Source organism: Cervus elaphus, chromosome X (genome assembly GCF_910594005.1).
Source record: "Cervus elaphus chromosome X, mCerEla1.1, whole genome shotgun sequence".
In the NCBI taxonomy this organism is placed as follows: Eukaryota; Metazoa; Chordata; class Mammalia; order Artiodactyla; family Cervidae; genus Cervus; species Cervus elaphus.
Genome location: NC_057848.1, coordinates 25,658,966 through 25,685,262, shown reverse-complemented (window position 1 = coordinate 25,685,262; position 26,297 = coordinate 25,658,966). Strand labels below are relative to the sequence as shown.

Here is a 26,297-nt window from a genome sequence, read left to right as displayed (position 1 = left end):
AACTCTGTCTATAAAGCTCTCACCCCTGCTTGTTGGGGGGGGGGTGGGGAGTTGGCCTTTGGACAAATGTCTTCCACTTTCCCCCACCCAGTTGCTGGCATGTGAAATAAAGCAAACTTTCCTTTCCACCAGCCTGGCCTGTTTACTGGCTTTTGAGCAGCAAGCAGCTGAACCCCACCCACATACCTTTCCGTAACAGATTTGGTGCCAAAAGTGGGGCTGTCTACTGCTGGCTATGGCTGGCCACTGCTGACTATGGCTGGCCACTGCTGGCTCCTGTGCTTTTATGGCACCTGGCATTCCTGGGTCTTCCAGGGGAGAGCTATAGCTATGACAATGTATGAGACTGCTGCTCATGGCTAGCTAGCCCCAGGTAGGGGATTTGGGGGACATTCCTAGCAGTTGCAAAAGCCATTTGACTTGAGGATCCTCCCTGTTTCTACCCTACTCAGCACTGACTGCCAACTTACACTTTCCTTGGTGGAATGGAAGCTTGCACTTGGGATGAGATGATGAGCTCCAAGACCAGGTAAGCCCACCGGTGTGCACACAGGCAACCTTCCCATTTGTGAGTGCTAGTGCTATTTGGGCATTCTTGTCAATTGATTCTGACTGCTGTGAGGATTATTTGTGAGCAATAGTGCTGTTTGAACATTCTTGACAGTTGGTTCTGATGTGTGTCTGATGTTGAGAACTGTTGGGACACGAGGTGCTGTTTGGGCATTCTTGCCAGTTGGTTCTGACATGTATCTGATGTTGAGGATCGTTTATGAACTCTGACTGCTATTTGGGCATTTTTGCCAATTGGTTCTGATGTCTGTCTGCCATTGAGGACTGTTTGTGAGCATGAAGTGCTTTTGGACATTCTTGCTAATTGGTTCTGATATCTGACTGCTGTTGAGGACTGTTTATGACCACCGAGTGTCATTTGGGTACTTTGCCAATTGGTTACTTTGCCAATTGGTTCTGACATTTGACTACCACTGAGGACCGTTTGTGTTGGGTTTGGGACTTCGTACCAGTCACCCTCAGAAAGGGTTTATGACAGATCTGTCATTTGGTGTGTGGGTGTATATTCCATTTGTATGATTGGTACTCTTGTCTTATGTAGAATGGGAAATCCAGGTTCAATTCACTAAGAAAAATTTTAGTTGTGAATTTATAGCTAAAAAAAGAAAGATGAATTTTTTTTTTGGACAATGTATGGTTACAGTATTCTTTACACTCTGGAGAAAACTGGTTAAGATGAAACTCTTGAAATTCAAAAAACCTGTTCTTTTTGCATACACAGGTAGGGAAAGCTAACTTGACAAAACACTTTTTTTCAGACCCTGGGAAAACAAAAATATGCCTGGGAGAAAGTTTGAGGTTGATGCTTATCATGTCCTTGAATGACAAACACAGTCCACTTTGCCTGGATCTTCAGCCTTGGGTTAATTGTACAAAGAAAACAAGGAAAAAAGGCTTTAAAATTGAATGTATAATTTGGCTATTCTGGTTATAATCTATAAACTGATTACCTACTTTTGTATTCTCATTAAGACCAAGAGGGAAACTTAAGGTGTTTTGATTTATTAAACATGCATGTTGTACCACTGAAGAAAAATTATGCTATGAAAAAAACCTGTTTTCTGAAGTTATGAAATATGTTCTTAAGTTTGCCAATCAGAAAATGCTGGTGTAACATTTCAATCACTTGTTTCTTGGTTTTCTTAAAATTTTCAAAGGTTAAAAATTGTGATGTGTAAAAATGATAAGCAGAACATTTTGGTATGTAAAGCAAGTAGGATATGTGCTGTCAACAAAGAGAAGATATAAAGAATGGAGATATTTTGTTGAGGAAAAATGATGACAATAATTTTGTCCTATAGTTGTTTGTCTCTGGATGAAGAAATACAGGACAAAGTTGTTTGGATCTAGAAAGAGACCAAAGGTTTGTGAAAAAGGAATTTTGAAAAAAAAAAAAAGAATTGTGTACATTATCAGGATTAAGATTAGACTAAATTTAATTAGGTATATGGATTTTATTAACAGTAACCTGATACAAGACTGAAGTTGGTTTTTCTCTCTTAAGAAAGCAAAGTTCTGAATATTGATCTGATTTTGGTAACAGAGACTTCTAATGGAAAGTCATCTTTTTGTTTCTAATCATACTTTTGACACCAGTGTTCAGGATGGAAAAACTGTCTGGTAAAGTTGTCACAAAGTATAGCTGCTTATGATGTGTAGCACTGCTGGCTTTATGTGTACTACTGAAAGCACATGTACAATGTTTGTGCAACAATTGGGTATGAATGCTAAAATGTATGGCCTATAAAGCATTTCCCTATTAACCTCTGAGCCTGTTCATGATACCTGATTAGTTTTCCCCTGATGTGGACAACTAGGCAAATATATACATAAAAAGGAGCACCAAGGGACATGGATAGACCCAGAGCAGGCAAATGAACCACTCTGGCAATGTTGGAAAAATATATTGATTATCAATACTCTCTATGGAAAGACTTACAACTTAAAAGGGAAAAATTATGGAAAAAATATTTACATATTGAGGTATGGAAAAGTCATTCTGGTCAATACAGGATTTAATTGGAACTTTAGGCTAAGCAAAACAGCCTGTTTGTAGCCTATTAAACATACATTGTACATCTACTTTAATCATTAATACAAAAAAAACAGTACAAAGGTGGATTTTGATTATTATACACTCTCTAATATATCTGCTCCTGCTGCTAAGTCACTTCAGTCGTGTCCGAATCTGTGTGACCCCATAGACGGCAGCCCACCAGGCTCCTCCATCCCTCGGATTCTCCAGGCAAGAACACTGGAGTGGGTTGCCATTTCCTTCTCCAATGCATGAAAGTGAAAAGTGAAAGTGAAGTCGCTCAGTCGTGTCCGACTCTTCACGACCCCACAGACTGCAGCCTACCAGGCTCCTAATATGTCTAGTAATTTTCAAATGTTTGTCCAGGTACAATGAAAGTTTATCGCCTTTCTTGTTCAGTATCTGTTCCTCCTCAAGATTGAAGAGTATCAAAGAAAAAGGTGGATTGAAACAGAGCAGGACTCTATGATTCTTGCCTCCCCCCCATGTCTTCTGCCTGCCTTTTGCCTGTGAAGAACTTTAGTCAAAGAATAAGTTTAATCAGAGAAGTAAGAAATGCTGAAACAAAGGAAAACAGTCTAAGGAGACTAAATAATATAATGTAGCCATCAAGCATTGTCAAGGACCTTTAGTTCTTTCTCAAGGGCTATAGATGATATTTTGAGCCATATCCTGTGAGTTCTCTTATAGATACCAAAACACCAGGTGGAGAAGTTAACTACATGATCACCAGACTGTACCCAGGACTTGAGTTGCCACAATTCCAAGAATTGACTGCAAAGAAATGGGAACATGTGCAGCCCAGAACTGCAGATTAACTGTACGTAAAACAATGAAGATGATGCTAGTCAGACCACTGATGAAAAACTGAACATGCCTGTTAGAGATGACTGTGCTGTTTATGCATGTAACCTCCCCCCTCAACTCTGTCTATAAATAGTCTCACCCCCTGCTTGTCGGGGTGGGGGGGTGGGGGTGGGGCCGGGGGGGGGTTGTAGGATTGGCCTTTGGACAGATGTTTGCCACCCTTCCCATCACCAGTTGCCAGCATCTGAAATAAAGCAAACTTTCCTTTCCACCAGCCTGGCCTGTTTACTGGCTTTTGAGCAGGGAGCAGCTGGACCCTACCCACATACTCTTTTGGTAACAATTCTACTTAACTTAGATCCTTAGATTTTAAGTGTGTCTCTTATAAACAATATATAGTTTGCATGAATTTTTAAGGAAGTCTGACATTTTTCTGTTTTGTTTTGAAAATTGTTTTTAACTAATTAATTTTGGGCTGGGCTGGGTCTTCTTTGAGGTGTGTGGGCTTCTTGTTGCACTGCCTTCTCTTGTTGTGGAGCACGGACTCTAGGTATGTGGGCTTCAGTAGTTGCAGCATGCAGGCTCAGAAGTCATGGTTGGTGGGCTCGAGAGCCTGGGCTTAGTTGTCTCATGGCTTGTGGGATCATCCCAGACCAGGGATCAAACACATGTCCCTTGCATTGGCAGGCAGATTCTTAACCACTGGACCACCAGGGAAGCCACATTTTTATGTTTTAACTGATACATTTAATTTATCTACATTTACTTTAAAAAATATAGTTGGAGTTAAGTCTATCTGATTTTTTAAAACATTGAAGTATAGTTGATCTACAACATCATATTGGTTTCAGGTGTACAACATGGTAACTCAACCGTTTTTTTTTTTTTTTTTAATAGATTATACTCCATTTAAAGTTATCACAAAATAATGGCTGTATTTCTCTGTGCTGTAGAACAACATACTCTTGCAATCTATCCTTTTTATACATAGCAGATTGTAACTTTCAGTCCCCTAGCCACATCCCTCTTCTCCCCTCACCCTCTTCTCACTGGTAACCACAAGTCTGTTCTCTATATCTATGAATCTGTTTTTGTTTTGTATATTCATTTGTTTATTTGTCAGCTTCCACATGTACGTGATAACATATGATAACATAAGCATAATACCCTCTAGATTCATCCATGTTGTTGGAAATGGCAAAATTTCGTTATTTTTCATGACTGAGTAATATTCCAGTGTGTGTATGTATACCACACCTTCTTAATCAATCATCTGTTGATGGACACTTAGGTTGCTTCCAAATCTTGGCAATTCTAAATAACGCTGCTATGAGCATTGGGGTGCATGTATCTTTTTGAGTTTGTGTTTTCATTTCCTTTGGATATATACTCAAGAGTGGAATTTCTGAATAATTTGGTAGTTGTTTCTTTTCTAGTCACTCTTTCCTTTTGGGATTTCAATTAAAAATATGTTAGTCCTTCACATTCTATCCTCTTTCTTCTGATTATATGTTGCTTTATCACAGACTACCTCAAAAATTTAGTGGCTTAAAACAACAACTGTTTTTTATTATACTTGTCAATTCTGTTAAGTCTGGAGTTCCAGCAGGGCGTGGCAAAGTAATAGTTTCACTCTTCGTGGTGTCTAATGTCACTCAGTGGTATTCAACTGGCATCTGGGTTGGTCTGGAGGGTCCAAAATGGCTTCATTCACGTCTATTGCCTTGGTGGAGAATGCTGGAAAGTTGGACTCAGTCGGGACTCTCGGTCAGAGAGAGTATCTGAAGGGATAGACGTGAGCTGCATGATACTTTCTGAGGTTGTTGTTGTTCAGTCACTAAGTTGTGTCCAATTCTTTGTGACCCCATGGATTACAGCACAGCAGGCTTCCCTGTCCTTCACTATCTCCCAGAGTGTGCTCAAACTCAGGTCCACTGAATCAGTGATGCCGTCCACCCATCTGATCCTCTGTTGCCCCCTTCTCCTCCTGCCCTCAATCTTTCCCATCAGGGTCTTTTCCAATGAGTCGGCTCTTCACATCAGGTGGTCAAAGGACTGGAGCTTCAGCTTCAGCTTCAGCATAAGTCCTTACAGTGAATATTCAGGGTTGATATCCTTTAGATGGACTGGTTTGATCTCCTTGCAGTCCAAGGGACTCTTAAGAGTCTTTTCCACCACCACAATTTGAAGGCAATTCCTTGGCGCTCAGCCTTCTTTATGGTCCGACTCTTACATCGGTACATCTGTACTTTCTGAGATAGCCTTGGAAATCATATACCATCACTTCCACTATATCTACAGGTCACACGTTTCTGTTACATTCTATTCATTGCCAGCACAAATCAAAAGGAGGGGAATTAGACTACCTTTTGAAAGGGAGAATGGCAAGGTCACATTGTAGAAGAAGCATGTAGGACAAGATATCTTGGCACATCCATCTTTGGAAAATAGTGTTGGCTATAATCTTTGCCAACAATACAATTGCACTCATCTCACACGCTAGTAAAGCAATGCTCAAAATTCTCCAAGCCAGGCTTCAGCAATATGTGAACCGAGAACTTCCAGATGTTCAAGCTGGTTTTAGAAAAGGCTGAGGAACCAGAGATCAAATTGCCAATATCCGCTGGATCATCGAAAAAGCAAGAGAGTTTCAGAAAAATATCTATTTCTGCTTTATTGACTATGCCAAAGCCTTCAACTGTGTGGATCACAATAAACTGTGGAAAATTCTGAAGGAGATGGGAATACCAGACCACCTGACCTGCCTCTTGAGAAACCTGTATGCAGGTCAGGAAGCAACAGTTAGAACTAGACATGGAACAACATACTGGTTCCAAATAGGAAAAGGAGTACATCAAGGCTGTATATTGTCACCCTGCTTATTTAACTTATACGCAGAGTACATCATGAGAAACGCTGGGCTGGAAGAAGCACAAGCTGGAATTAAGATTGCCAGGAGAAATATCAATAACCTCAGATATGCAGATGACACCACCCTTATGGCAGAAAGTGAAGAGGAACTAAAAAGCCTCTTGATGAAAGTGAAAGAGGAGAGTGAAAAAGTTGGCTTAAAGCTCAGAAAACTAAGATCATGGCATCTGGTCCCATCACTTCATGGGAAATAGATGGGGAGACAGTGGAAACAGTGTCAGACTTTATTTTTTTGGGCTCCAAAATCACTGCAGATGGTGACTGCAGCCATGAAATTAGAAGACACTTACTCCTTGGAAGGAAAGTTATGACCAACCTAGATAGCATATTAAAAAGCAGAGACATTACTTTGCCAACAAAGGTCTGTCTAGTCAAGGCTATGGTTTTTCCAGTGGTCATGTATGGATGTGAGAGTTGAACTGTGAAGAAAGCTGAGCGCCAAAGAATTGATGCTTTTGAACTGTGGTGTTGAAGACTCTTGAGAATCCCTTAGACTGCAAGGAGATCCTACCAGTGCATCCTGAAGGAGTTAAGTCCTGGGTGTTCATTGGAAGGACTGATGCTGAAGCTGAAACTCCAGTACTTTGGCCACCTCATGCGAAGAGCTGACTCATTGGAAAAGACCCTGATGCTGGGAGGGATTGGGGGCAGGAGGAAAAGGGGACGACAGAGGATGAGATGGCTGGATGGCATCACCGACTTGATGAGCATGAGTTTGAGTAAACTCCGGGATTTGGTGATGGACAGGGAGGCCTGGTGTGCCGTGATTCATGGGGTCGCAAAGAGTCAGACACGACTGAGCGACTGAACTGAACTGATGATCTTTGGGCTTCCCAGGTGGCACCAGTAGTGAAGAACCTGCCTGCCAATTCAGTTCAGTTCAGTCACTCAGTCTTGTCTGACTCTTTGCGACCCCATGAATGGCAGCACGCCAGGCCTCCCTGTCCATCACCAACTCCTGGAGTTTATTCAAACTCATGTCCACTGAGTCAGTGATGCCATCCAGCCATCTCATCCACTGTTGTCCCCTTCTCCTCCAGCCCTCAATCTTTCCCAGCATCAGGATCTTTTCAAATGAGTTAGTTCTTCACTTCAGGTGGCCAAGTACTGGAGTTTCAGCTTCAACATCAGTCCTTCCAATGAACATTCAGGACTGATTTCCTTTAGGATGGACTGGATGGATCTTCTTGCAGTCCAAGAGACTCTCAAGTGTCTTTTCCAACACCACAGTTCTAAAGCATCAATTCTTCAGTGCTCAGGTTTCTTTATAGTCCAACTCACATCCATACATGACTACTGGAAATACCATAGCCTTGACTAGATGGACCTCTGTTGGCAAAGTAATGTCTCTGCTTTTTAATATGCTGTCTAGGTTGGTCATAACTTTTCTTCCAAAGAGCAAGCATGTCTTAATTGCATGGCTGCAGTCACCATCTGCAGTGATTTTGGAGCCCCCCAAAATAAAGTCAGACACTGTTTCCACTGTTTCCCCATGTATTTTCCATGAAGTGATGGGACCAGATGCCATTATCTTAGTTTTCTGAATGTTGAGCTTTAAGCCAACTTTTTTACTGTCCTCTTCCACTTTCATCAAGAGGCTCTTTAGTTCTTCTTCACTTTCTGCCATAAGGGTGGTGTCACCTACATGTCTGAGATATTGGTATTTCTCCCGGCAATCTTGATTCCGGGCTGCTTTATGCAGCCCAGCGTTTCTCATGATGTACTCTGAATATAAGTTAAATAAGCAGGGTGACAATATACAGCCTTGACGTACTCCTTTCCCTATTTGGAGCCAGTCTGTTGGTCCATGTCCAGTTCTATGTTGCCTCCTGACCTGCATACAGATTTCTCAAGAGGCAGGTCACCTGGTCTGGTCTTTCCACCTCTTTAAGATTTTTCCACAGTTTGTGGTGATCCACACAGTCAAAAGCTTTGGCATAGTCAATAGCACAAGTATATATTTTTCTGGAACTCTCTTGCTTTTTCGATGATCCAACAGATGTTGCCTATTTGATCTCTGGTTCCTCTGCCTTTTCTAAATACAGCTTGCACATCTGGAAGTTCACGGTTCACATACTGTTGAAGCCTGTCTTGGAGAATTTTGAGCATTACTTTGCTAGTGAGTGAGATGAGTGCAACTGTGTGATAGTTTGAGCATTCTTTGGCATTGCCTTTCTTTGGGATTGGAATGAAAACTGAGCTTTTCCAGTCCTGCGGCCACTGCTGGATGATGCGGGTTTGATCCCTGGATCGGGAAGATCCCCTGGAAGAGGTCATGGCAACCCATTCCAGTATTCTTGCCTGGAGAATGCCAAGGACAGAGGAGCTTGGCTGGCTACAGTCCATGGGGTTGCAAAGAGTCAGACATGACTAAAGTGACTTAGAACACATAATCTTTATTATCTCTTTTCTATATTACATTTAAAAAGCTCTGCATTCTGCATTTCATATTATTTCTTTTACCTACTACTTCACCAATTCTTGCTACATGATGCATTAGTGTTTTAATTGTATCTGGTGATTCTGAGACCTTCAGTCTGTGAGTTTGTATTTGGCTCTCTATTGTTTCTGTGGCCTCTTGCTTACTTTCCTTGTTTTGTACCCAGCATTTTTGTGTTCTGGAAATTGTATCTCGAACATTTGTGAAAATAACCTGAAGCCTAGAATTTTGGTTTCTTCCACGAGAGGTTTTATGTGTTCTACCAGATGTCTGCAGGCACTGCCAATTCAAGATTTGCTTAAATTATGATCAAGGATAGGGATTTCATGGACAATACGCATGACCGAAAACTGGGTTATAAGTCAATGAAATACAAGTTTAACTGGTTTACCATTACTTTGAGGATGTAGCCCTTAAAGTGGGCATGGTTTACAGCTACTTTTACTCCATTATCATCCCATTAAATCTTATTTGAATGTTAGTAATATGATTATAACACTCAAATTAGTATCTTTTAGCACAAACCACAGAGAAGGCAATGGCAACCCACTCCAGTACTCTTGCCTTGAGAATCCCATGGATGGAGGAGCCTGGTAGGCTGCAGTCCATGGGGTCACAAAGAGTCGGACATGACTGAGCGACTTCACTTTTTCACTTTTCACGTTCATGCATTGGAGAAGGAAATGGCAACCCACTCCAGGCAAGTGCCCAGGGATGGTGGAGCCTGGTAGGCTGCCGTCTATGGGGTCGCACAGAGTCAGACACGACTGAAGTGACCACAGCAGCAGCAGTGGCAGCACAAACCACTTCTTTGGTTTCAAGACTCATATATCAAACTGCCTACTCAACATCTGAACTTGGATATCTAGTAGGCATGTCAAATTAAATATGTACAAAACAGACCCTTGAGTGTTTCCTCAAATAAATCTGTTCTGATTCATGCCTTCCACATCTCATTAAATGTCACCAGCATCCACCTAGTTGCTCAGGACAAAAACGAAACATTTTTCAGTTTTCTCTCACCATTCCTCCCTATCCTCAATCTAACAGCAAGCCTTCTCTGCTTATCTTTAAATTATACTCAACATCCTTACCTTTCTTTTTACTTTCACCCTCACTACCCTGTTCAATAGAATGGGAAAGACTAGAGATTTCATCAAGAAAACTGGAGATACCAAGAGAAAATTTCATGCAAATATGGGCACAATAAAGGACAGAAATGGTATGGACCTAACAGAAGCAGATAAGATTAAGAAGTGGCAAGAATACACAGAAGAACTGTACAAAAAAGGCAGTAATGTCCTGGATAACCACGATGGTGTGGTCACTCACTTCTGCCCTACCCCTGCACACACTTCTTTACTGTACTCCACTCATGCTGGTCCTTTTTTGTTCCTCAAGCATGCTAAACTTGTTTCATTTGCAGGGCCTTTGGATTTCCTATTCCCTCTGCTGAAAATGTCTTCTCTCAAACTTTGGTTAGCAGACCTCATTTTTATTTATTTTTAAAAAATGTATGTGGCTGCACTGGGTCCTAGTTGCAGCATGTGGGATCTTTATTTGCAGCATGTGGGGTCTAGTTCCCTCACCAGGGATTGAACCTCAGTACCCTGCATTGGGACTGCAGAGTCTTAGTCACTGGACTACCAGGGAAGTCCCTAGCTGACCTCTTATCATCATTTAGGCATCAACTCCACAAAGAGGATGTTTCTGACCACCACAGCAAAAGTAACACACCCTGTCACTCTCTGCCATATCAGTCAATTCTACCTTTTGAACAGCACCAAGATTCCCTTATTTAGTTTTCTAGTACTTTATTGCCTTTTGCTTTTCCCAGCAGAGTATAAGCTCCTGCTTTGCTGTTCTTCAGTGTCTGTGCAAGTGCCTGGCATGTAGCAGATGCTCAATAAATATTTGTTGGCTGATTCACTCTCCTTATGTTTATCTTCCATATTTCTCTGTGTGTTCTCTCCCCTGTCCAACCTCCTTCTGCTCCCTTAACACTGAAATTCTCCCATTTTGCCCTCTGGATCCCCAGTACTTTGGAAAATGACCTCCCCTGTCACCTCAATCTCATTACCACACACTTCACTGCTTCCTGCTGTGTGTATCAGGGCACACTCAGGAGACTAAGCCTTACCTGGCAGCTCATAAGCTGTTAGGTGAGGCTGACTTCCTTCCTGTTCCACATGGCTGCTTCTTGACTCTGACCTCTCTACCCTTTTGTAGACCCCTCTTCTTCTCCATCTCACCAGAGTAAGAGTTTCATGCTGCCTGGATTTACCATCCTGTAACCCTCATTATTGGTGTCACCACCTAACCTCCCATTTGCTCCTCAGCTTCATCTAGACTTTGCCACTTGCTTCTCAGTTTCCTCTATAAAACAGTCTTTGGAGTCTCGCTGCAGATTGTGCCTTCCCTATTGTTTCAGCATCTGGTCAAGTCAAAGGTCACAACAATAACACAAAGGAATAATCAATGGACCCATACCTGTTTCTTAGTGCGTGGGGAGATCTACTCATCCCATAATCCCAGAGCCGCTCCACTGCAGCAATAAAATAGTGGCGTGTTCTCTTTTGAAAGCTGCGGGGGTCCTGATTTTCATCTTCACCATAAATGTCAAAATCTTCTCTCTTTGTTTCAATCGACAAAGTATCATCATAGTCAGTTTTGTCTGGCTCTGGCTGAAGAGTAGTAAGGGTTATCTCCCTTTGATGGCGTTTCAAGATTGGTGGATTTTGACAGCACACCCTTCCAGTCCCTTCTTGCTTTGGCCAGGAAGCTTCTCTTTTGGCCTTATCTTCTCCTTCATTTGCTACTGCTATTGAATGATAGTTTTCACTAGGGTCCAGGGGCAAAGTGATATCTTTTGTCTTCAAAGATGTGAGTTTGTGTGACCTCTCTAGGGATTTCCAGTCTTCTCTTGGTATCAAGGTAGCTGATTGGTTATCCCAAGCAAGGGGACCCAGCAGCTTGGACGGAATCTTTTCAGAGCTTTCTGTTGTCCATTTCAGAGATGGCACTTTTCCAGGCCTGTAGACTATATTCAATTTAACAAGCCCCTGTGTTTTCTGAAGGAAGATCTCTTCCCTGAGATCCAGGTGGGCAGGAGAAACCTTGCTAGTTTTTGTAGGCAAGTCTTCCTGATGAACAACTTTCCCAGATGCTTCAGACAAGCCTTGTTTCAAGAGAACCATGTTCTCAAGTTTCTTGTACATGAGTGGATTTGTGGCCTGTTTCCCCAGGGCGCTGCTCTTTCTTTGACTTCCGATCACTTCCAATGTTAGGAAGGCTAAAGAAAGGTTATTTTTCTTGGCTCCTTGTAAGAAGTGACTGGTTTCTTGGATCCCAGAATGACTTGCCCCCAAGTTACAACCATAGGTTGATGCTGGAGGATGAGAAGAGTTATCTTGGGGTGGGATCTTGATCACATCTGTAGGTCTAATTGACCTATGACTCCTCAGAGAACAATCTGGTAAGAAGGACTGAGTAATGGTCCTTTTCTCCATCTTGTGTTCTATCTGTGTGAAGGTGCCCTGGGTCAAACGTTTCATGCTTTTGGACCACTGAGTTGAGGTGTCATTCAGAGTTACCCCTCTTTTAAGCTTTACTTCTTCTTGTGGGAGTCTGGATTGTTTCAAACCCCGCTTATCACGGTGAAGAACTGCATCCTGCTGACTTGGGATAGAAGACAGTCTTGTAGTGCTTGGAGATTTCTCTACCATTTGCTTTGTTTGATTCCCTAAGACTTCCACGTTTGTTTCCACCCTTCGTTTTGAGAAATGGGCTGCATGAATCCCGGCTCTTTTTGCCGAATCATTTAATGACCTGTTGTCTTGAAGTACCGGAGTATATGTCTCTTCATCTAAACCTCCGACATTTTGCTTAGTGCTTAGTGAAAAGAGGTTCTTCAGGAAATTCTTAGTTCCAATCACTGTATACACCTGAGGCAAAACTGCATTCTCAGGGATTAATGTTTCTTTCCTTTCTGTCTCTTCCTGGGATTTTTTTTCTTGATTGTCTGTATCATTTTCTTGGACATTAGCCAAGTTAGTAAGAACTATGTTTTTGCTATTTGGAAAAATCATCTCTTCAAGGCCGGTGTCCTTGCTAAATTCATGATCTTCTGCTACTGCCTTATTCTTTTCTGATAAGACATTCTGATCTTTCACGGAGTTTTCTGATACTGATGATGTTAATTGCTTTGGACTGGGCCTTTGCCCAGAGCTTAGGGAGTTCTTGCCATGGGTTCTTTTTATCACATTTGTTGAATCTGGCAAAAACAGAGTCTTGAAGAATGGTGTATCTGGATATTCTGTATCTAGTGGCCCAGGGCCTTCTTTTTCTTGGTGGATCATTTCCCTTTTTTTGGATGAAGTAGTTTTATTTGACACATGACTTAGTCCAAAAGATGTAGTATTTTTGTCTATAAACAATTCATCATGAATCAAAGAAGTCACTTCTTGAAAGTTGGTATTACTGTCTATAACAATATCTTGCCAGACTGATGTACTATTCTCAGTTAATACTGTTGGGTCATCAATGTGAGTCTTTCTGTTAGTTGTTGAGTTAGCTGGTGCCTTGTCTGTCTTTACCAAAGAGATATTAACTTTAAATAAAGCATCACCTTTGGTCAATGACGCAGGTCCATTAACTCTTTCCTCTTTAAATAGCCTATCACTCTCCATTGATAATACATTTTCTCCCAGTGAACTTTCTTGACTATTCATTAAAGCTGCTTCTAACAACTTGGAATCATCATCTTCTTTACTCAAGCCCAAAGGTACACGTGACCCAATAACATGAGATAAACTTTTGCCAAATACAATGGCACCTAATTGACTATTAAAATTAACTGGCATATTTGGGGGTCCGAAGGAACCTGTCTTTTCAGTACCTGCTGACAACTTGTCTGATGGAATTGTTGGTAAAGGCATTAGATTGTTGTTTGATGAACTTGAAATTTTTAAATTAAGTTTGTTCAACTCTGCCATTATAGTTGTTCCCAAATTCTCATTTAATCTTAGTGGCAGTTCTGGCTCTTGAGTAAATACTCCGTCCCCACTGTGATGGAGCTCTGGTCCGAGATGTGCCACTTCAGATGGGGATGGGCCTTTGTTTCTTTCTGTTGGTTCAGGTAAATGATCGGTAGCCTCATTTCTGGCTTCTTGGAGATCAGATAAGGATAATCTGTGTGGAGTAGGATTCTGTCCCAAGAGCATCAACAAATCACTAGAGGAGACACTTTGTTCTTTAAGCAGCTGCATTTTCTCTCCAGACTGAGGGTCAATCTTCTCTACGTCATTTTCTGGAGTCGTGGTGGGTTTGAATTGCTTTTGCCTAGTGCTAGGGTACCTTGAATTCTGGGAGAAGCTTCTGGGTTCAATGACATTGTTTTCACTCAGCAAAAAGGTTGGAATATCTTCATATGTGTCATAATAATCACCAACGTTCCTGTCACAACTATCAACCTTCAGTAAGGCTGTCATGCCTCTGTTCCGAAAGTCTGAGTTGTGGCACCCCAGAACCCACAGACCTGGAGATGAGGAAGAATAAGACTCTGATTACTCATAACTCAAGTCACAAGCAAGATCTGTGCTAGAGATTCTCTTCCATTCCCAGAAAAATGAAAAAAAAAATACTACTTAGTACCATTATATTGCCAGTTGTTATGTTAAATGCCAGAAACACGTAACAGTAGTCCAACAATGATAGTAAAAGCAGTTTTTGCATTGCTGCTGTTGTGGCATATCTCTTTGTGACCACAAGAAAGGGCTGTGATTTTAAATGAATATATATTGGCATAAAAATGGAGAAATGTAATTAACATACATAAGAGTGGCGAGTCTTCCTAGTCACATAGAACTCCAGTGATGACAGTGACTTAACTCTGGAAAGTTTACATAGGCCAGCTGTTTTTGCTATACAGCACAGTGCTGTAGGTTCTACAGTAACATTGTGCTCTCAGTGCTCAGTTGCTCAATCGTGTCCAACTCTGTGTGACCCCATGGACTATAGCCTGCCAGGCTCTTATCTCCATGGGATTTTCCCAGCAAGATTACTGGAGTGGGTTGTCATTTCCTCCTCACTGCCTGGGGTCAAGTCCCAGTGCTACAATTTATCAGCTGTGTGACTTTAAGCAAGTCAGTTGAGGTCTCTGAGCTCCAGTTTTCAATTTTATAAATGACTCATAGTATCTAATAATGCACTCAAATCACACAACACAATGCCAAGCATCCACTATGACCAATGTGTAGGATAAGTAACCATAAGGGAGCAGGACTTAGGTTTAGGATACAAATAACATAATAACTCATCACAGTGCAAACAGTATTAATAACCTACTATAAATATTAATGATACTACAATATTAATGATCTACTATGAACAGGATTATCTGAGTGAAAGAATTTTATGTTGGTGAAGTATATGCATAAGCATAAATGGAAACAAATACACCTTTACTAAGCTACCCATCAGGTAAATGAACAGTCTCATCAAGTTACAGAAGCAAAATCTTAACTGAAAAATTTTCTCAAAGTATATTTCACAGAGCCCTATTAGACAATAGGATGCCCATGAAAAATCTTCCTGTGTTCAGACACTTTGGAATTAATGCACATTACATTCTATGTGCAGCCTGATAATCACTCAAACAGGAAATGAGAATAAAGAGATTTTCTAATATACAAGGATTCAAAGAATCTGCCTCTAATTCAGCCATTCTCAAGAAGTGATTAGAGAATGATTTCTACTGAAATAAAGGAGTATATTAAAAAATATGAAGACATGGGATACAAGAACCCAATTTCATGATATGTAGAGCATATTTTTGATTTTATAAAACCATGTTGGGTTAGAGTAGACCAGAACTGGAGTTGAAATGAATAATTTAAATCACATTATTGACTAAAAATTCCACTGTTATAACTTCAGTCAGTTCAGTCAGTCATGTCTGACTCTGTGACCATGGACTGCAACACACCAGGCCTCCCTGTCCATCACCAACTCTCAAAGCTTGCTCAAACTCATGTCCGTCGAGTCAGTAATGCCATTCAATTATCTCATCCTCTGTCATCCCCTTCTCCTCTGCCTTCAGTCTTTCCCAGCATCAGGGTCTTTTCCAGGGAGTCAGTTCTTTGCATCAGGTGGCCAAAGTATTGGAGCTTCAGCTTCAGCATCAGTCCTTCCAATGAACATGCAGGACTGATTTCCTTAAGGAATGACTGGTTTGATATCCTTGCTGTCCAAGGGACTCTCAAGAGTTTTCTCCAACACCACAGTTCAAAAGCATAAATTCTAAAGCACTCTTCTTTATGGTCCAACTCTCACACCCATACATGACTACTGGAAAAACCATAGCTTTCTTTGATTATATGGACCTTTATCAGTAAAGTATTGTCTCTGCTTTTTAATATGCTGTCAAGGTTTGTCATAGCTTTTCTTCCAACCTAGACAGCATATTAAAAAGCAGAGACATTACTTTGTCAAAAAAGGTCTGTCTAGTCAAGGCTATGGTTTTTCCAGTGGTCATGTATGGATGTGAGAGTTGACTATAAAGAAAGCTGAGCACTGAAGAATTGATGCTTTTGAACTGTGGTGTTGGAGAAGACTCTTGAGAGTTCCTTGGACTTCAAGGAGATCCAATCAGTCCATCCTAAAGGAGATCAGTCCTGGGTGTCCACTGGAAGGACTGATGTTGAAGCTGAAATTCCAATACTTTGGCCACCTGATGCGAAGAGCTGACTCATTGGAAAAGACTCTGATGCTGGGAAAGATTGAGGGCAGGAGGAGAAGGGGACGACAGAGGATGAGATGGTTGGATGGCATCACCGACTCAAAGGACATGGGTTTGGGTGGACTCCGGGAGTTGGTGATAGACAGGGAGGCCTGGCATGCTGTGGTTCATGGGGTCACAAAGAGTTGGCCATGACTGAGCAACTGAACTGAACTTCTTCCAAGGAACACGTGTATTTTAATTTTGTGGCTGTAGTCACCATCTGAAGTGATCTTGGAGCTGAAGAAAATAAAGTCTGTCACTGTTTCCATTGTTTCCCATCTATTTGCCATGAAGTGATGGGACCAGATGCCATGATCTTAGTTTTTTGAATGTTGAGTTTTAAGTCAGCTTTTTCACTCTCCTCTTTCATTTTCATAAAGAGGCTCGTTAGTTCCTTTCTGTTTTCTGTCATTAGGGTGGTGTCATCTGCATATCTGAGGTTATTGATATTTCTCCTGGCAATCTTGATTCCAGCTTGTGCTTCATCCAGCCCAGCATTTCACATGATGTACTCTATATATAAGTTAAATAAGCAAGGTGACAATATACAGCCTTGATGTACTCCTTTCCCAATTTGGAACCAGTCTGTTGTTCCATGTTCAGTTCTAACTGTTGTTCCTTGACCTGCATACAGATTTCTCAGGAGGCAGGTAAGATGGTCTGGTATTCCCATCTCTTTAAGAATTTTCCAGTTTGTTGTGATCCACACAGTTAAAAGGCTTTGGCATAGTCAATGAAGCAGAAGTAAATGTTTTTCTGGGATTCTCTTGCTTTTTCTATGATCCGATGGTTTTGGCAATTTGATCTCTGGTTCCTCTGCCTTTTCTAAATCCAGCTTGAACATCTGGAAGTTCTCAGGTTCTCAGTTCATGTACTGTTGAAGCCTAGCTTGGAGAATTTTGAGCATTACTTTGCTATTGTGTGAGATAAATACAATTGTGAGGTAGTTTGAACATTCTTTGGCTTTGCCTTTCTTTGGGACTGGAATGAAAACTGACCTTTCCCAGTCCTGAAGCCACTGCTGAGTGTTCCAAATTGCTGGCATATTGAGTGCAGCACTTTCACAACATCATCTTTTAGGATATGAAACAGCTCAACTGGAATTCCATCAACTCCACTAGTTGTTCATAGTGATGCTTTCTAAGGCCCACTTGACTTCACTCTCCAGGAAGTTAGGCTCTAGGTGAGTGATCACGCCATCATGGTTATCTGGGTCATGAAAATCTTTTTTGTACAGTTCTTCTGTATATTCTTGTCACCTCTTCTTAATATCTTCTGCTTCTGTTAGATCCATACCGTTTCTGTCCCTTATTGTGCCCATCTTTGCATGAAATGTTCCCCTGGTATCTCTGATTTTCTTGAAGAGATCTCTAGTCTTTCCCATTTTATTGTTTTCCTCTATTGCTTTGCACTGATCACTGAGGAAGGCTTTCTAATCTCTCCTTGCTATTCTTTGGAACTCTGTATTCAGATGGGTATATCTTTCCTTTTCCCCTTTGCTTTTTGCTTCTCTTCTTTTCTCAGTTATTTGTAAGGCCTCCACAGACAACCATTTTGTTATAACTTAGCTAAATCTAATACTTCCTCTCCCTGACAAAGACAGTAATAGATGAGAAAAGGGGAAATGAAACTCTATAAACTGGTTTGGAATGACACCCACCATACTCTGAGAAAGACCTGGGACTGGAAATAGTGTCAAGAAGAACTTTAGTTATATATGTACTGGTTGAAATTTTGTAATGATAACATCTTTTTGTATTACATGTGTGAATAAAAATAAGTTAAAAGATTATAGTAATTAATAAATTTCAATCCGAGAGCTTAAATGTGAGTTCAAAAAAAACCTCAATTAAATAACCAAATAAAAATAAATTCTATCATATATATATATATATATATAATTTGAAATAAGAAAGGAGATATAACCAGAGATGCAAAGAAAATTAAATTATAATTCCCTTGGTGATACAGCTGCCAATCTCCTACTCCAGCTTCTTACACAAGCATAACATGCCTGGTCAAGTTTGAGAATGGTCAGTACACAAATATACAGACCTGTCTACAACCTCAGTGATATACCCAGGGATTTCAGAGAACTGATTAAATTTTTAGGCTGATCTTCAATCCTGGAGCTAGTTCCCATCAGAGTAACCCAGAGAGACACAGCCCACCTGATCACAAGTGGATGAGGAGCCCACCTCAGGCTTCAGTAGCCAAGAGATCTTTAACAATCCAAGGGTACTGCAGTATCCCTAGCATGGAATACTAACCAGTCTTTTAAAATGAAGATGTTCATCTATGTTTATTGACACAGAAAAATATAAAAAACATCATTAAGTGAGCAAAAGTGAAGTGAAAGTTGCTCAGTTGTGTCTGACCCTTTGTGACCCTAAGGGAATTCTCCAGGCCAGAATACTGGAGTGGGTAGCCTTTCCCTTCTCCAGGGGACCTTCCCAACCCAGGAATCGAACTGGGGTCTCCTGCATTGCAGGCAGATTCTTTACCATCTGAGCCACCAGGGAAGCCCAAGAATACTGGAGTGGGTAGCCTATCCCTTCTCCAGGGGATCTTCCCCAGCTAGGAATTGAACTGGGGTGTCCTGCATTGCAGGCAGATTCTTTACCACCTCAGCTATGAGGGAAGCCCAAAAGTGAAATGAAGTCGCTCAGTCGTGTCCGACTCTTTGCGATTCCATGGACTGTAGCCTACCAGGATCCTCAGTCCATGGGATTTTCTAGGCAAGAATACTGGAGTGGGTTGCCATTTCCTTCTCCACAAATCGGATTACAAAACATGATATAACCGTCATTCTACTATGTGATTGCAAAACATGATATAACCGTCATTCTACTATGTGTTTCGGAGTTCAAATTTTTATTTTCAAGAAAAAGATTTTGCATATTAATGATTCCATATAACATTTGTGTTCATCTGGCTTATTCACTTAGCATAATGCCCTCAGGTTCCTCCATATTGTCACAAATGCTAGTGTTTCCTTCTTTTTTAATCGATGAATAGTAGTTCATCATATATACATATGTCACTTTTTTAGTTTTCAGTTTGTTTAATTAAATTTTTTATTAAAATTTTTTCTTTTTTATTAAGTTATGGTTGATGTACCATACAAGTTTCAGGTGTACAATATAGCGACTCACAAATTTTAAAGATTATGCTCCATTTATTGTTATCACAAAATATCGGCTATATTCCCTGTGTGATTCTATATATCCTTGTAGCTTATTTATTTTACTAGTTTGTATTTCTTAATCTTCTGCCCCTATATTGCCCCTGCCCACTTCTCCACTGGTAAGCACTAGTTTCTTCCTTACATCTGGGAGTCTATTCCTTTTTTGTTATATTCACTAGTTTGTTGTATTTTTTTTTAGATTCCACCTTTAAGCGACATCATACAGTATTTGTCTTTCTCTAACTTATTTCACTCAGCCTAATGTCTTCCAAGCCCATCCATGTTGCTGCAAATGGCAGTATTTTATTCTTTTTTATGGCTGAATAGCAGTCCACTGTGTGTGTATGCAGTGCTGTGCTGTGCTTAGTTGCTCAGTCATGCCCAACTTTACAACAGCATGGACTGTAGCCTGCCAGGCTCCTCTGTCCATGAGGATTCTCCAGGCAAGAATACTGGAGTGGGTTGCCATCACCTCCTCCAGGGGATCTTCTGAACCCAGGGACTGAACCCAGGTCTCCTGGATTGCAGGCAGGCTCATTACTGTCTGAGCCACCAGGGAAGCCCAAGAATACTGGAGTGGGTAGCCTTTCCCTTCTCCAGGGGATCTTCCCAACCCAGGAATCAAACCAGGGTCTCCTGCATTGCAGGTGGATTCTTTACCAGCTGAGCAATATACCAGGGAAGCCTGTGTGTGTGTATACATCTTTATTCATTCATCTATTGACAGATACCTAGCTTGGCAATTGTAAATAGTGCTGCTATGAACTTTGGGATGCATAGCTTAGAGTTTTCACTTTTTTGGATAAGTACCCAGGAGTGGAATTTCTGGGTCATATAGTAGTTCTATTTGTATGTTTTTGAGAAACCTCCACACTGATTTTCATAGCAGCTGCACCAATTTACATTCCCAGCAACAGTGTAGGAGGGTGTCCTTCTCTCCACACATTCTCCAGCATTTATTGTTTGTGGGTTTTTAAAAAAAAAGATTTATTTATTTATAGCTGCACTGGATCTTCACTGCTGTACGTGGGCTTTCTCTAGTTGTGGGGAATGGGGGCTATTTTCTAGTTGTGCTGTGTGGGCTTCTTATTGTGGCAGTTTCTCTTCTTGGGGAGCACGGGCTTTAGAGCATGGGCTCAGTCGTTCTGGTACATAGGCTTAGCTGTCCTACAACATGTGTCATCTTCCTCGAATAGGGATCAAACCCGTATCCCCTGCATTGGTAGGCAGATTCTTAATCACTGGACCACCAGGGTAGCCCTGTTAGTGGATTTTTTGATGAAACCTTCTGACCGGTGTGAGGTCATACCTCATTGTAGTTTTGATTTGCATTTCTCTAATAATTAATGATGCTGAACATCTTTTCATGTGCTTGTTGGCCATTACTATGTCTTTTTTTGTAAAAACATCTATTTGGGCCTTCTGTCTATTTTTAATTGAATTTCTTTTTTTAGATTGAGCTGTGTGAGCTGTTTATATAGTTTGGGTATTAGCCCACCGGTCATATCATTTGCAAAATATGTTCTCCCATTCAATAGGTTGTCTTTCTGTTTTTGTTTTGTCAATGGTTTCTTTTGCTGTGCAAAGCTTTAAGTTTAATGAGGTCCTTTTTATTTATTTTTGCTTTTATCTCCTTTGCTTTAAGAGACAGATCCAAAAAATATTGCCACAGTTTATGTCAAAGAGTGTTTCACTATGTCGTTTTCTAGGAGTTTTATAGTATTTAGTTTAGGTCTTTATTTTGAGTTTATTTTTGTATATTAAGTTAGATAATTTCGAATATCATTCTCTTACATGTATCTGTCCAGTTTTTCTTCAGTATCTGGAGACTGTCTTTTCTCCATTGTATATTCTTGCTTCCTTTGTGATAGATTGACCATAGTGTGTGAGTTTACTTTTGGGCTGTCTACCCTGTTCCATTGATCTATGTCTCTGTTTTTTGTACTAGTACTATACTGTTTTGATTACTGTTGCTTTGTAGTCTGAAGTCAGGGAGGATGATTCATCTAGTTCTGTTTTTCTTTCTCAAGATTATTTTGGCTAATCAGTGTCATTTGTTCTGTGAGAAATGGCATTGGTAATATGATAGAGATTGCATTGAATCTGTTGATTTCCTTGGGTAGCATAGTAGTTTTTACAGTACTGATTCTTCCCATCCAAGTACATGATCTATCTTCCCACCTGTTTGTGTCATCTTTGATTTCTATCATCAGTGTCTTATAGTTTTATGAGTACAGGTCTTTCATCTAACTCTTTGTGACCCCATGACTGTAGCCTGCCAGCCTCCTTTGTCCATGGGATTTTCCAGGCAAGAATGCTGGAGTGGGTTGCCTTTCTGTTCTCCAGGGGGACCTTCCCAACCCAGGGATCAAACCCAGGTCTCCCGCATTGCAGGCAGATTCCTTACCAGATGAGCCACAAGGGAAGCCCTAGTGGGGTTATATCCTGTAACTGTACCAAATTCTCTGATGAGCTCTAGTAGTTTTTTGGTGCTGTCTTTAGGATTTTCTATGTACAGCATCATGTCACATGCAGATAATGATGGCGAATAGTGACAAAGAGTGACATCCACTGGTGGGTGAAGCTGGTTCTGAGACTATAGCAGGCTCACTGAAGGGCAGGACCAGGGTCCAGGTAATTCTAGGGCTGGTGCCTGCCCACTGGTGGGTAGAGCTTGGTCCCAGGGTCTCTGGCTGGAGGTCCTGGATCTGGTGCCTGCACACTGGTATGCAGGGACAGACCCTGTGCCCTCTGGTGGGCAGGGCCATGTCCAGGGGATTCTGTGTCTCAGGGGGTTCATAAGGCAACCTGTCTGTTGGTGGGTGGGCTGTGTTCATGCCCAGTTATTAGCTTGCCATCATGTGTCCCAGAACTGGCACCTATAGATGTTGAGCCAGGACAGGACTGCATTTTCTTGCTAATAAGCCAGATAGAGGATTCCTCAATGGCATTTGCAAGCACCAGTGTACATGTGGTAGAAAGAGCTCCCCAGAATGGCTGCCACCAGTTTCTATGTCCCCAGGGACATAGGAGTTGCAGTTGCCCCCTGCTTCTCCAGGAGACTCTCCAAAATCAGCAGGCAAGTCTGACCCAGCCTCCTATTCCTGCTTTTTCCCTGGACCGTGTGAGTGAAATCTCTATTTCCCCCAGCTCTATGGGACTCTCAATTGTATGCATTACTGGCCTTCAAAATCAAATGCTCTGGGGGTTTGTCTTTCTGGTCCAGGATCCCTGGACTGGGGAGTCTAATATGGGGCTATACGTCTTACTTCTTTTGAGAGAGCCTCTGCACCTGTAATTCTTCTCCTATTTGTGAAATGCCCACCCAGGGATATAAGATTGGACAATATCATGATGTCTGTCCTACTGTCTTATTGCAGTTCCTTCTTTATAGCTTTAGTTGTAGGAGATCTGCTCTGGTAGGTGCAAGTCTTTTCCATTGATGGTCGTTCTATAAATAATTGTGATTGTGGTGTGCCTGTGAGAGGAGGTGAGCTCAGGGTCTTTCTACTCTGCCATTTATTCATGAATGGACACTTAGGTTCTTTCCATGTCTTGGTTATTATGAAGAGTGCAGTGATAAACATGGGAGTGCAGGTATCTCTTCAAGATCCTGATTTCATTTCCTTTGTACGTATACCCAGAAGCAGGATTGCTGGATCAGATGGTAGTTCTCTTTTTAACTTTTGGAGCAATCTCCACACAGTTCTTCATAATGGCTACATCAATGTACATTCCCACCAAAAGTGCACAAGGATGCTTTCTCTACATCTTTGCCAACATCCTTGTCATCCTCTGACTTTTTGATAACAGTCATTTTGACAGGTATGAACTGATATGTTACTGTGGTTTTGATTTGCATTGCCTGATGATTAGTGATGTTGAGAGCATATTCATATACCTGTTGGTCACTTCTCTGTCTCTTTTGGAAAAATGTAATGGTATTCCGTAAGTTCTGCAGGCTCTCTTCATTCCTTTTTTTCTCCTCTTGACTCAATAGTGTCAAAAGATTTATCTTGGAGTTTGCAGATTCTTTCTTCAGCTTAATCAAGTGTGTTTTTAAAGCTCTCTGTTGCATTTTTTCATTTCATTCACTGTATTCTTTAGCTCCAGAATTTCTGGGTTCTTTCTTTCTTTTTCAGCGTGTGATTCAGAAGCTCCAGTTCCAGCGAGGGCACAACAGCATAGACCACATGCAGCTCGGTCAGCTGAGGTCAGTGTCAGCAAAATTATGGAGGGTCCTTGGTTGTCAAAGCTTTGAGTGTCCATGATGGTGGTGAGGGTTGTTGACCTCCTAGGTGGTGAAGGCTGCTGGGGTTCTTTTGTTCTTCTTTTCACCCATAGACTGAGGTCCTAGCTGAGGGGATTCTTGGTGCTGGGTCTGGCATGTGAGCACACAGACCTGGGTAATAGTGCTGGTTTCTGGGGGCAGAGACGTACATGCATTTGTGATGATTCCACTGTTTGGAGTGCGGGTGCCTAGTGTGACAATGGAATTCACTATGCCTGTGTTTTGAGCCTGAGCACACCTGCTGTGGTGGTGCCAGTGTCAAAGGTGCATGGCAGGTCTCACCACATTTAAAATAACTGTAATCATACAGAGTCTGTTACATGACCACAGTGAAGTTAAAATAAGAAATCAGCAACATAGACCAGGGGCTTTATTTAGCTTGAGCTTTATAATCAAGATAGAAAATTTCCCCTCAAGAAACAAAGAGCAGAGTTTTAATTTGTCTTTAGAATTTAACTGATCACCAAAGTAGTTTACAAGCTTCTGAAAATATTGATATTTTAAATAGCATTCTCTGCCTACACACACACACACACACACACACACACACACTTTCTTTGGTTTAGACAATTATAATCATATTATGCATACTGTTTTATAACATTTTTGCACATTTTTAATTTATTCATTCATTGAAAAAATGTTTATTAAGTATCTACTATAGGCCAGGCACTATAAACATTGGGGATTCAATGACAAACAAGATGACAAGGTCTTTGAGACCTTGCAACTTAGCTGCAAAGCAGATAATGAAGATATAAACATGAAGAAACAAGATACTTTCAGAGGTATTATTGGAGTTCTGTCAGGGTCTTCTTCACTCACTTCCCACAAAAATACATTGCTGAAGTATAAGATGAGTTTCTGGGTATGAAGGTGAATCTATGGTTTTATATGATAAGATTGGTTTTGATTCCCTAGAAATTTCCCCATGAGAATTTATCTCCAGAAAAGCCATAAGTGTAAGAGAATGACTACAATTTGTCAGGTTTAGACAGGGTCGGTGTCCCTCCTGATCACCAGACTGGATGCACTCAAAAGCTTTGCTTTTGAGTCATTCTGGAGGGAGGTAGGTGATGAGAAGTTGACAGTCATGTTTGTCCTGAAGGCTTCACAGTGGTTTGATGGTATGTATGCATGCAAGAGGAGATTATTATGCACTTACCAACAAAACCAACGTTCACAAGGCACTCAGAAACATATTTAGCCAGCCCCTGTGTGTTAACTGCAGATATAAATGTATATTCACCACTACAGTCTAATAAACACACTTAAAAGGTTGGCCCACAGCAAGTAAAGGTACTTTTTAAAAAAGCAAAGACTTTTAACTTAAACATTTGCTCTGGTGCACGTGTGCATGCGTGCATGCTCAGTCATGGCCAACTCTTTGCAACCCTATAGACTGTAGTCCGCCAGGCTCCTCTGTCCATGGGATTCTCCAGGCAAGGATACTGGAGTGGGTTGCCATGTCTTCCTCCAGGGGATCTTCCCAACCCTGGGGTCAAACCTGAATCTCTTGCATTTCCTGCACTGTGGGCAGATTCTGTCCCCACTGAGCCACCTGTGAAGCTCATTTGATATGGTTCTATCATTAAAATGCCTTGCAATTACCAAAATCACCTGAACCATTTAGCATGTGATGAGCTAGTGGGCAGATGTGAGCTAGTGGGCAAAAAACCATGTGAATGGCCAGTGAAGCAAACACTGCTGTTAGTAAAAGAATAATATAAATAACTAACCTGGATTTTCCATTGACATGAAGACAGTTTCTCCCGAGAAGGGGAATAGGGTGAGTGTATCTTCATAGACCATTTTGTGTTTGAAGGTATATCCAGAGAAGAAGACAGAGAGGAAGTCAATTTGGGCTCCAACACTTAGAATGTACCAGTACGCCACCTCATGCAAACAAACCGACAGCTGCAAGCTATCAAAAACATAGCCATTGATGCCTGCAAAAGAAATGGAGAATAGAAGATTTTAACAGTATCTGGATTTATTATTTTTGATTGTCATGATATGATTATAAATGATTATAAGTTATGCTCCATATCTTATTCTCAAAAGGAGATAACATTATACCTTCCAAAAAAGCAAACTGTAATGCTTGATCAGCTAGGTTTCAATCTCAAAATGAGGAGAGTTGTAGACCATGGTAATGATGCATTTAGGTGCTATGTGGTGGGCAGCAGGTTAATGAGGAGGAGAGCGTTTGCATGGTGTCAGTGTATCTCCCTACACACTGCTTATTAATTGCAA

At 41.2% G+C, this 26,297-nt stretch overlaps 1 protein-coding gene across 2 annotated transcripts in view; it reads right to left on the bottom strand.

The window, feature by feature from the left end:
- The window catches only part of F8 (coagulation factor VIII), a 150,272-nt gene that overhangs the window by 44,582 nt on the left and 79,393 nt on the right, over positions 1 to 26,297 (bottom strand). For both annotated transcript variants that reach the window (XM_043897873.1, XM_043897874.1), the window contains 2 exons: positions 25,781 to 25,990; positions 11,274 to 14,319 (listed from right to left, as the gene is read on the bottom strand). In XM_043897873.1, coding sequence (XP_043753808.1) covers positions 11,274 to 14,319; positions 25,781 to 25,990 — 3,256 coding nt within the window. The remainder of the gene's footprint in view (positions 1 to 11,273; positions 14,320 to 25,780; positions 25,991 to 26,297) is intronic.